At 39.9% G+C, this 12,788-nt stretch overlaps 1 protein-coding gene across 2 annotated transcripts in view; it reads left to right on the top strand.

Annotated features, from left to right (window-relative positions):
- LOC138599268 (copine-8) overlaps positions 1-12,788 on the top strand; it is a 77,205-nt gene that overhangs the window by 31,728 nt on the left and 32,689 nt on the right. For both annotated transcript variants that reach the window (XM_069670829.1, XM_069670828.1), the window contains exons 5-6: positions 613-652; positions 6,073-6,149. In XM_069670829.1, the coding sequence (XP_069526930.1) occupies positions 613-652; positions 6,073-6,149 (117 nt within the window). The remainder of the gene's footprint in view (positions 1-612; positions 653-6,072; positions 6,150-12,788) is intronic.

Below are 12,788 nucleotides of genomic sequence, written 5' to 3'. Positions count from 1 at the left end.
CCCAGCAAAGGCCAATCCATTTATAGATGTGGCTGAAAAGACCTGAGATGTGAAATGACATAAAATTGCTGAGTGAATGGCTTGTCTGATTGCTTCTCATTCTTTCAGATGGCGTCTTCATTTGAGGCGCAATTTCTGGATTTTTTTTTTTCTGTTTGCGAGCATTGTATGTTCGGAGACCTGCAGGTGATATGGGGAATTAATAGTGAATAGTAAAAAAGTGCGAAGATATTCCAACTTACAAAGGAAAAAAATAATGATAGCTCACTTAATTTCACACCAATGAGCAAAGATAACAACAAAGACACTTATTTAGATATTTAGTCATAGGCTAAATTGGTTTCTTTGCAAAAACAATAAAAGTGTCACTGTCGAATGTATGACTGCCAATTAGTCAATGCAGTGTCAGATAAATGGAAGATGCCTGTGAACCTGTGAAATGGGGAAGGGAAATACCCAGAGCCTCTGGTGAGATTGTTGGTGACAAGCTGCTTGGCCCCAGAACTGATTTACTCCATCTGTAATCCCCGTTGTGTTTCCAGCTGAGCTCCTGTCACCCTCTATCACTATCTAATGCACTGACTCTTGCTTTCTTTTCCTTTTTTTCTGCAGGTATGATGTTGATTCAAAGAGTGCCAACCTGTCAAAACATGTGAGTACCAAAAATGTCTAGATCACTTTTGTTTTTGTGCACACTTTACGGCGTGTATGTATCTATTTTTTTTTGCACACTTTTGCTGTTTCATTTTGTGGGTGTGAGTGTTTGTGTGAGCTTGACTGCTGTCCTCCATCCCATTAGCCTCCTTTCAGCCACTTAACAGTAATCTGGCCATTTGACTGAGTGTGTTTAACATCTACTGCAATAGCAAATTCCCTGAACGACTGCAGAACAAATTCAGAAGTTAAATACACGCTGATTTCCTCTGCTCATTCTTTTTTTCCAAAACCCTTTTTTTCATTGATTGCAGTGATTAGCATGACGGTAATTAAGAACAACAGTGTAATAACTTTGGCCAACAACAATAGCTGTATCTTGTGTACTTCAAGAAGGAGATAGTGACAGTCCATTGCAACTCTAAGCATCTAGTTACAAAACATTGATAGAGGTGTTAATAAATCTTCATGTGTTAAAAATTCTCATCCAGTGTTTACAACCTCACCATTGTGTAATTGAATGAAATGGTTAAAAATTGGGGAAATAAACATACCAACTTTTTGTTGGATGGGAACATTTATACCACTCTGAATTCAATGCGATCAATTAGCATAGCGTAGCATCTTAGCAGGACTACAACCGGGGGGAAACAGCTAGTCGGGCTCTGTCAAAAGACACAAAATCTCACTAATTAGCACATAAAGTCTTGATGTATTCATCTGAACTAAATCTGAAGTGTAAAAGCAACAATTTGCTTTTTCACAGAGGGTAACATGCTGAACTCTTTCTTGGCCAAGTCCAGTTTCCAAGCAACCAGCAAAAAGTCAGGAAATTACTGGTCCTTGCTAAATATAGTCCATAGCCCCCTGTAGTCTTTACATATGGCTTTAGTTTCATATTAAACAAACAGCATACGTGTTTCTCATGGGACTACACAGAAGCAGTGGAGCACATTTTGTTATCTTAAGACAGATTGCTGTTTACCAGTGTCCAGTCTTAATGCTTACTAAGCTCGCTGGCTGCTGATGGTAGCTTCATTCCTATCATACAGAGTGATGCTAGGATCAATTTACTGTTCTGGACCATGTGTGTGTATCCTTAACGTCTGTAACTCTAATCTTGTTTGAACGCCTATTGGCATGAAATCGTCTCCGTCACGGATATCTCTGGCCATGTTTTTAATGTTGCCAAAGCTGACCTGGACTGTCTAATGCAGCAATAAAAATGATGATAAGCACAGTCTCATATAGCTGCTCATAAACTCTGTGTGCCATCTGGAAAATCATATGTATAGCTTCAATGTCAGTAGTACCCAGTGTGCAATCAGGTGAAGCTCCCTCTTTTCAGTAGTTCTTGGCCACCACCTGATAAGGGGATTGCTATGTTTGTGTATGAAAGAAATCTAAGTGTGTGAATATGTGTCTGCGAAAAAAAAACTCATTTCAAGTTTCTCACTTGACTTTTGTATCCCAGCCTGCTTCTGAGCAGAGCTTCAGACAGCCACTATGGTTTTGCCCTAAGGCGACACTCTCCAGCTCTCAGTGTTTGCACTTCAGTGTCCAGCCAAACCAGTCTGCCCACATATCACACGGGGAGGACAGACAGTCAAATGACTCCCTAGATTGTGTCAGTTGTGTCATGAAGAAATGGAAAGAGGAGGGGATTATTGGAAAAACAGTAGAAGATGGGAAATGGGTGGCCTGGGGCTTTAAAGAGGATTATATCATATTATAGCATGTTTTAACTCAAATGATAGAAGCCTACAGTGATACGAAAAAAAGACTATTGAATAGTAGATTTTCATTTATGAAATTGCCATCTTTATAGTTTTCAGAATTTAGACTAATTCCTTATGATAAACCAGTTTTTATGTTACCTAAGATGATGCGCTAACTCTAATGTCCCGTGCTGTTCAAGGGGGTAAATGACTATTATAATAGGCTCACAAAGGAATAAGCTTATAACTGAATGATCATTTGAAACATACAATCTCCTACTAGATACTCTGTTCTGAGGTCCTGTTTTTGACTGTTATAGAGCAGAAAACAGATATATTAAATTTGATGCCGGCTGTGGCTCAGAGGTAGTCATCTCTCAGTTGGAGGGTCACATATGAATGCATACATTCTGATTGGAAATTGACACTTTCATTGCCATCGGTGTGTGAATGAGTGAATGAGACTAGAAAAGCACTATATAAGTACAGTCCATTTTTTTCACCATTAACCATTTAATTAAATTATAGACAGGACCACTAATGGCTTTCCCCACTCCTTTTTAATTGGACTACGTTTATAACTACACTGTCCCAACTGCTCAGAAATTGAGAACATTGTTACTTTATTTTTCTGTGGTGTTTCTTTGTAGAGCCATTTCATGACCTCAGGGGAATAAATACAAAAGGTGAAATTGAGGACCTCTGTAGAGGCACAGAACACAAAGGTTGCATTTTCTGCTCTTTTACCTAGCCCCATGTACCTGTTGAAAGGGACGGAGTAACTCAAGAAGGACAATTTATGTAGTTTATGTTCAATTACAGCTAACTGCTGTGCATTATATTATCAGGCATCAGACTGAATGATGAAATACAACGCAAAAGCACTATATTGGGGGTGTTTCATGTTAAGATTGTTAACTCAAAACCATTTTCATGATTGCTCAGTTTTTGTGAGGCAAATCATAATTCTAAATTGATTTAATGAAAGGCACTTCAGGGACTTGTAGGAAGCTCAGGGAATTTCATGTTGTTATGTCATCTGAAGGCATAAAAGCCATTGCTGTTTAGCAACCAACCCTCAATTCCTGGAGCCACTAACAATCAAAAAGGTTAAAATCCTTGGGTATAAAGATTGTTTACATAGTGTGCAGACCTTTACATAGCATATAAAGCAAACCTGAAGAGGTTTAGCTAACTATGAATTACATGTGCATGTTTTTTTGTGATCTTTTTTATTACAAAATAGCTTCTTTTTAGCTGCCTCTGATGTGACAGGTGACATTAGTGTTATTTCATCTTTTACATCATTATTACCATCTGCAATGTAGCTGCAAGATCATCTTACAACAGTAATTTAGTAAGCTTGACTTTTACATCAGTTCTGAGAGCTGCAGTTTTAAGATAGCTGAATGAAAGCCATCACACTGCTGCCCTTGTTTACAGTTCATTCCTGTTGTGCTTTCCTTTTCTTTTCTTCCTTCTGTTTTCTTGTCTGTACTCCTCACTATGGCAATCTGTCATGTTTTCTTTTTATGTCACTCTCTCACATTCACATTCATCACTTTCTCTCAATCTCTAAATTTTCCAGTTCCCTCTCTCACTATGTCTTTCCTCCCCATTGCCTTAATCAATAATCTCATGCAAGTAGAGGTAGGCATGTTGGCTCAGAGGCAGCCTACCAGCCTCGATGCTGGTCTCAGAGGAGAAGAAGAGAGCCAATCCATTAGATGGTGTTTTTAACATTTGAGCTGTCGGCTCCAGGCACACATGGGGACCAGGTGAGAATGAGCGGAGAGTACAGGGGGACAGGAGAGGTTGTGGGAGAGAAAAAACGCATCACCCTAATTTCAATCCCTTTAATTAGATTGAGAAGGCAGGCTGATCACTTTTCGCATTTTAAATGAAAGACATGTTAAAAAAGCTTATTTGAAGGTATATTTAAAAAAAATAATAGTAATAATTTTGAGGGTTTGTAAGAACATGTGGCTGCATGGTGTTGCAGTGGTTAACGCTGTCAGCAATCCCAGTTCAGATGCAGGGGTCCTTTCTCATTCTGTTATCTCTGTGCATGTGTGGGCTGTTTCCAGGTACTCCGCATTCCTCCTACAGTCCAAAGACATGCTCACTCGGTTCATTGGTGACTCTAATATTGTGCGTAGGTCTGGTGTGAGTGTGAAAAGTTGTCTGTCTCTATAGCCCTTTTCCCGCTGGTCAAAAAACCTACTAACACCCGCTAACAACTTAGTGGGAAAGGCTACAATTGGTATTCAGACCTGGTTCAAATGACTCTGCAGTAGACCCGGGTAATTATCACCTCGGCTCCGATCGGCATTGATGGGAACACAAAACCTGTGTGGACATGGTAATCTCCTACCCCTGTCTGGCAAGATGCCATGCTCCGCCAGTAAGTTGTCATCTCAACTCCTTGTCATCTCAGCTACAAACTCCGCCCATCTCCATCCAAGCAGCGCTCGAACGAGTTTGATACACAGACTGAATGAGTAATAGATAGAATAAAGACCTAACCACCGTAACATCTTCACTGTTTACGAACCCTGTCTCCGGCATGTTTGTGACGCAGCAGAAAAGAGACCGAAAGGAGTATACTCCACTGTCAATGGGAAAAGAGACAATTGGCATCTATAAGCAGTTCTGAAAAACCCACGTCGACACGCTAATTTCGGTGGGAAAATTGTATGTCAGTCCTGTGACTGACTGGTAATCAGTCCAGGGTGTACCTCGCCTCTCACTCAGTCTCTTTAAAATTTACAATTAGGTGGATTTAAGTTAAGCTAAGTTAGCCAGCTGTGGGCGGTTGATACATTTCTTTAATAAAGCATTCATAACTTGTTACAACTCCTTTTTTGAAAAGAGACATATCAGACCATCCGCTCTATTTCTGAGTGGAGCTTCATCAACACAACTATCTTTTTTCACAAAACATTCTTTGAGCCTGTGTAGTTATATATTTAGTTATTTGTTATCACAAAGCCAAGTCATAGATGCCCCTGATACCTCAACAGGTAACAGTCACAGTTGCTAGGTGATTTTACTGCATGGCCTCTACATGATAGACAGTGGAAAATAATAACAAATCAAAATAAATAGATCATTTAAGAATAGTATTTCAACAATTATTTCCACCAAAACAAATACGTCGATGTCATGTGACTGTGTAAACACAACACTAATGACCTAAATGAGCTAGATAGACTTAAACCTTGGTAAATCGATAGTGATAGATACAACACAAAAGGCTAATCAAAGATCCATTATGTTAGAGCTCCTTGGAGCTGCTCCCGGAAGATATTACAGACATCGTCCCATAATGACAAACAGTCTCACCAGTGTGCCCCCTGGTGGAAGAGGGATCAGGATGGAATGTTAGTGTAAAAGCTTCCATACAATTAGAGAAGAGGGATGTGAAATAGTTGGTGTGTCATATTAGTTGTTTGAAAGCCAATATTTAACACTAATAAGCTGATTGTCGTTGCTTTATGCTAACAGACGATCTGTTCCATCCTTTTTGTCTCTCTGCCTTTCTGTCAGTATCAGCTGTAGAGTTTCATCACATGACATGTTTTTTTTCCTTCATGGTGTCTGCATTGTATGTGTGTTTATAACGTGTTGGGATGCCTTGTCTGCATAACAGAAAATGGGAATTTTTGAACAATCTCTCTCTGTTTCTGTACCTCTGCAGGATTTTCTGGGCCAGGCCTACTGTACTCTCGGAGAGGTGGTTGGATCATTAGGCAGTCGCTCAGAGAAAGCACTTGGGTGAGTAAGACTGTGGCTGGAAGTGTGCCAATTTGAGTGATTACCTGTCCAGTGTTGATTGATGGTCACAGTGAACAAAATATCAGACTGTCTGAGCCTTTGGGGATAATTTACCCTATAGGGATTTCCTTTGGGAGTTACTGCATTGATTAAGTGAAAGCATGTGTATACGGGGGGGAAATGCACTAAAGCAGCGGTCCCCAAACGGCAGACTGCGGTCCAGATCTGGACCCAACTGCCGTCGTCTCCAGCCCCGGATCTATTTACAGTTTTGACAAGCGCATCTATTTTAACCTGCGCAGCTTTTTTGTCTTTGCGGTAGTAATTTGGGGGTCCAAGAAACTAGCAGATAAATGCATTTGTTGTAAATCATCACACGTGACGCTACTCAGCCAATCAAATTTGTCACTCAGATTAACATCGCGACTGACCCAGTGGGTTTGTGAGAATACAGATACAGACTGAAGAGCCAGCCGACAAGAGAGTTACAGAGACACAGTGGGAGAAAATAAGTGACTTAGGGAAAAGTAGACATGGCATGCTCTAAAATGAGAGCAGTCGAGAAAACCAAGCTTTTAAGACTGAACAGACGACTATTAAACGCAGACATTGTCTGACACTGTCACTCCACTTGTCTCTGTTAACAGAGACTCCAGCCTTAAGTTTAGTTCAAACACTTCATTGATAAACCTGAGATTTACATCAGGCTTCATCATCATGACTAGTTTTTCTCTTATTTCCGCACTTCTGCTCTTATATGTACCGGTATGTGCCCTCTCTCTCTCCCCCTTGCTCTCACTCTCTCCAGCAGTCCGTCAGTGTACAGTGCGTTTAAATATTATTTATTTCATAGTCATTGCCTGTTTTAAAACTCACCATGAGAAAAAGTAATGCAACTGCATTTCGGAAAAACATAAAATAAAATTTGGCACACATAAAATGAAATATAAAGTGAGTCCCCCTGTTATGGTCAAATCTTGATAATTCTGTCAGGAGAGGAGGTAGCAGCTTAAGCTGTCTCTCACTTTCGCTTGATTTCTGCATGGACATTATATTATTTGTTTTCATTTACAAATAAAGACACTCCCATCACAAACTGGGGCATAAAATAAACCAAAAATACAGGAAATAAAGGTTTTCCTGGGGGACACTCCCCAGACCCCCCAACATAAACACACACTATATTTCCTTACCAATATTGAAGCATTCATTATTATTGTTAAATAATGAGAGCTCTGTGTAAAAGTTATAAGTGTTGTTGTAAAAACTATTTAGCCTAATTGTATTTTCTTTTTGATTTGACAGACGTTCAAAATGTATGGTACTGAATCATAACGCAGGTCAGACATTATGATGTGTCGGACCTTTGCTTGAGAAAAAAAAAAAAATCTCTAACTGGACCTCTTTCAAGTTTAATTTAATTACGCCCCACCCTAAGGCGGCCCTATGGGGCTAACAACTATCCACATTTGACCCAACAAACTCACAGGAAACACCTTTAAAAAGTCAAAACCGAGGCATTTATTATAGACAATACTAACAACCAAATTAACTAAAGGCTTACAAAAGCATCTAGAACACAACAACACAAAATCCCAGTCTGAGAGGCAGAACCACAGCAGTCCCCACTCCAGAAGCCTCTCTTGATGTCAGTGCTGCTGTCTTAAATAGGCTACTGAACCAAGACCAGGTGCACCTCGTTGCAATTAGGTTCACCTGCAGAGTTGAGAACAGAAGGGGAGAAGGGACAAACAGAACAGGGAGCACATACAGCTGTAACACCCCCACCCTTAAAACAATGAATAAATAGTGTCATACACACAACAAAAGAACTATTGACAATATGACAAAGTTTATGTAAAAGATAATTATTCATTGAAATAAAGTGCAATGTGCTATAATTGTACTGCATTGAAAATGACCAGCACAGGTGTTACTTAACAAGGCTGTGTGCTAAAGATAAATCACAACCACAGAACAAATTAAGTCCACAAGAATCAGAAATATAGCTCTTCACCACCAGATCAGAATGGGACTGCTGCTGACAAAAAGGTGTACCTGGGTCAAATGTGGAACACAGAATCATAGACATGCACAAGGGCCAACAACATGCTGCAACATTTTTTTAATGTAAGCAGCAACCACAAAAGTAGCCTAATCAGTGGGTGCCACTCCCACTCGGAACAAAATGGCTACCACCATGAGGTTCTAAATGACAAACACCAACTTAAGAAAATTACTGCATATACTTGCATCTAAAACAGTAACACAGGCGACCAACACAAAAGTGGAGTGCAACATTCACACAACGAAAGGATCAACACAAGTAGACCAACTACAAAGTTGTTGCCATTCTTTGTTAAAGGCTAACAAAAGCATCTAGAACACAACAACACAAAATCCCAGTCTGAGAGGCAGAACCACAGCAGTCCCCACTCCAGAAGCCTCTCTTGATGTCAGTGCTGCTGTCTTAAATAGGCTACTGCAGGTGCACCTCGTTGCAATGAGGTTCACCTGCAGAGTTGAGAACAGAAGGGGAGAAGGGACAAACAGAACAGGGAGCACATACAGCCGTAACAGTCCCCCTGCACTAAAGGATTACGCAGCTTTTGCGCCCGCAAAACCTGTGCAAATGACACAAAAAGACTCCGACTCTTTCTCTAAGCACACGCAGAGGGTTGATTGCACCCCAAAGTGCGCTGCAGAGCAAACAGCGTCTCTGTGCTCCGGTGCCTCTTTCTATGCAAATGAGCCTCGTGGCAAAAAGCACCTAATTCACAAACGCCAACGCTAACAGCACCGCTCAGTTAGAGAGAGAAGAATTAGAGAGAAACATTACCGCCTGTGGGTGGTAACTGTGGCGCACTGATCATGACAACAATTCCTCCTTTTGTGTGATCAAAAAATGTATTTGTCTGTGAAAACAACAAAAATATATTGTCATTATTATTATAATCGGGAGACCAATCAGTCCAGGGCTGTGTAAGGCTCAACCCCAGCACACGGGCACACTCTGGAGCCATTACACATGACGGGGGGGACGAGTTGCTGTTGCACGCTCGTTTAAAAAATAAAGCTCTTTTCGAATAGTTAGTCTAGTAAACACCTGTTGTGTCTGGACTTTACAGTAAACTTTTAAAAGAGCTGCCGCCTCTTCTCCCTGCACATCATCGATCTGTGGATGGTGCTTGCCCCTACTGAGTTGAGGTCCGTCAGTGTGCGCTCAACTGATGCCTGAGAGTGCATCTCCGCGTAGCAGAGAGTGGAGACAGCTTCTCTCCACAATCAGATCTGCAAAACTTTATGGGCATTTTTGCACTTGAATATCATCAGTGCATTTTGGTTTGAGAATCAGAGACGGAGCAGATAGAGGGGGCATATGATGTGCAATTTATGGAGCTATCAGCAGCCGCAATTCATTCTTAGTGTATTCCCCCCACAGTTTTTACATTAAGATTGTTCTCTTTATTTTCCTCGACTACCTTGATGAGGACTCTCTACTTGTGCCTGAAAAATATTCACTGAGGGAAATTTCCTATCCACATGAGTTACTGTCGTCATCATCAATTTTCTGAAACAGGCCAAAAGTGGGTCAAGAAATAATCCTTTCTTTTTTTGTCTTTATTTTTTGAAAGGCAGTGTTTTCTTTTTAATTAATCCAAATGTATTTTCAGTTGTGGTTTTGGCTTCCAATATTATGAAACCATCATTGTGCTGCATTTCAATTCTCGTTGCTGCTCTCATTTTGTCTTGTGTTATAAATTTCGTGCATCCTGCTAATTTACAGCAATGCTATTTGCCATTCCAGTTGAATTATTTCAGGCAGATGGTGGACCGCAGACGTACAAGACTTTCTGGATGGCACAGGAAAAACAAATAAACAGTCTGACAGGATGGCGGGACAGCTAAATTATTAGCTTCTCATTTTCCAGATTGCAAATTTTCCAGATTGCAAATTTGTCCTTGCGTAAGGGAGCTACATAAAATCACATTGTAAATAATGGGAAGACAACAGAAAGTCAAAATATTTTAACTTCGGACAGAAAGGCCGGCTTCTGTTGCCGTTACCGCTTCTTTGCCTGCCTTACCTGTTTTTACTATTCTACTCTCATCCACAAATCAGTCAGGGTTTGACATGTTCCAGTCAGGCTATTTCTCCCATTGGCTGTAGCTTCATTATTAGCAAGACAAAACATCAAAATGCTTTAATGGCTCCCATGGTTGTCAATACATATTGTAATTGTAGTTATCATGTATTATATTCACTAATACAAATTATTTATAAAATTTGAATCACACTTCAGAAGAATTCAACATAAAAATATGTTTCTTCCGTAAATCATAGTCTGTCAGTCACCATCTGTCAGACTGGTAAAATCCAAGAATAACAGGGAGACTTGTTAACAAACAGTGTGAAAGCCACAACATCCGTGAGCAAACACTGAAATCCTGTAAGACAAGTAAAGCTACAGTTACAGTTTAGTGCATGACAATGTTCTTAAACATACAAGGTATCAGGCATACAGCTTAGGAGCTTTGAGGTATATATAGATTCAGTCTTTATAGTGTAATACACACAGCTTGGTAATTAGAGTGACTCAACCAGTATCAAGGGTGTCTCTCTGACATCTGTTTCTGGGGAGACAGTGCATACCTATAGTTTTTTAATGAACACGAACACACACAAAAACTCCCACATACTTAAGGGTATATACACATACAAATACAGTGGCTCATTATAGTGATTGTGTTCAACACACCTGTTGGCAGCCTGTCTTTGCGGCAACAAATGTAAATTTCAAAATCTGCATCTATTGTGGGTGTAAGTCTCATGAAGGTGTGAGCATAATTATACTTGCTTATTTTGTTGATGATGTTCCAGCTGTCAGCGGTTTCCATATGTGAGTTTTTAAAGTGTTCACTTTGTACAAGTAGTTTTCATTTAAAATATATGAAAGCTAAGAAGAAGCAGTGCATAATAGCTTAAGTGAACCTGCAGTGTTCTTTTTTATCACTTATATAGAGAGGGTCTGGATGGAAACAAAATCCAGCACTAGCAATTCTTAGCTGGATGGCCACCTCACTCCCAATCAGATGAGCTGTTAAACAACAAGTGGGTCCCCCAAGTTGCTGTTGAGGGGCTTGTGGCCCTGAAGGTGGACTGGCCGATTTTTGTTATATTTTGCTGGTGTTCCCCATGTCTAAAGTGCTGCTGTTGACCCAACTCTTCCACCCCTAACAGTTTTACGCTAACATTATTTTTAAATTTAGCAAACACTGCATTAGAAGAAAGCTTGGATAAAGTGTACATAGCTCTTATGTGTCTCACATAATGATTATGTAGGCCACATTATTATTAATCGATATCAAAATGCTTAAAACATTAGAAATGATCAGCTTTTATACAAGATGCCACTCTTCTGACCTTCTGTTTAACGAATTGATCTTAGGTTGATGCCCTCTTGGCTTCCTTTTAATCAAATATGGCTATTTTTTTCATCATTGGTGAGCCCTAAGATCTAAAAATGCGGATGCTGGGCTAAAACAGCCATGCTTGCATCCCTTCACTGGATGTTGTCAACAACCTGCCAACCTGGGTTTGTACATTTGTCTCTTTCGTGTGTGCGCTCCACCATTCCTCTTCATTTCAAATCGGCAATGTCTTCCACTTGAGTAGCAATGGTGATTGCAGTGGCAGGTTTCCCACTCAGAGGGAAAGAAAGAGATAGGGAGAAAGAGCGCCTGTGAATGTACAGTATGTGTATGTGGACATGATTATAAGTGCACCATGGACACCTTCAAAGTGCAGAATGATGTTGTGTACCCTGAGGCACTAGTCAAATAACCCCTCCTTCCTCTCCACTCTTCATCACACACACACACACACACAGATGCTGTATACATAGTTGTATTAATTTTGAAATCTTGAAACCAATTTCAACAGCACCTATAACCCTATAAGAGTTTTTATTAAGAATTTAATTTATATTCTTACAAACTGCAGCGTGTCTGTACAAAAGAGGCTCTGTACTTTCATAGTTTAGGAAAGTGTAAATAGATTTTAGGGGGTCCCCAGCTATTTATTTTTTATTAAAATGCCCTCCTTATGAAACAGATTACAACACAAATGTAACACGCAGAAATAGAAATCATGTCAACAATAATTAAAAACAAAGGTGGAGATTTGCCACAGCTGTTGTCTTGTTATTGTCTATATGCATGTTGTGTGTGTGTGCGTGCGTGCGTGCGTGCATGCGTGCAGGTGGGTGTTTGTGTGTGTTGGGCTTCGTTAGACACACACCTGCAGCCTGAAATGGCAGGGGGGGTCTTTAACAATTTTGCTCATTAGGTTCATTGGTGACTCTAAATTGCCCGTAGATGTGAGCGTGAAAAGTTGTATGTCTCTGTATCAATAGTTATTATTACTCATTTTTAGTTTAATTTCTCATTACATTACACTTAATGTAATTAGAAATGTTGAGTAGAATTTACCTAATTTATTTTAGTGTAAGCTACTCTTCACTCAAAACACAGGGTAAAATGTACTCAATCAAATGATGTGCAAATTGTTACCTCAATTTTAATAGATTCTATAGGTTGTTTTTTATAGTGTGATTGTAATGGATTGGATGTCAATGT

Source organism: Semicossyphus pulcher, unplaced genomic scaffold, assembly GCF_022749685.1.
Source record: "Semicossyphus pulcher isolate SPU_LCO1_2020_fin unplaced genomic scaffold, fSemPul1.0.p SCAF_20, whole genome shotgun sequence".
Taxonomy (NCBI): Eukaryota; Metazoa; Chordata; class Actinopteri; order Labriformes; family Labridae; genus Semicossyphus; species Semicossyphus pulcher.
This window is presented reverse-complemented; position numbering and strand designations above follow the sequence as displayed.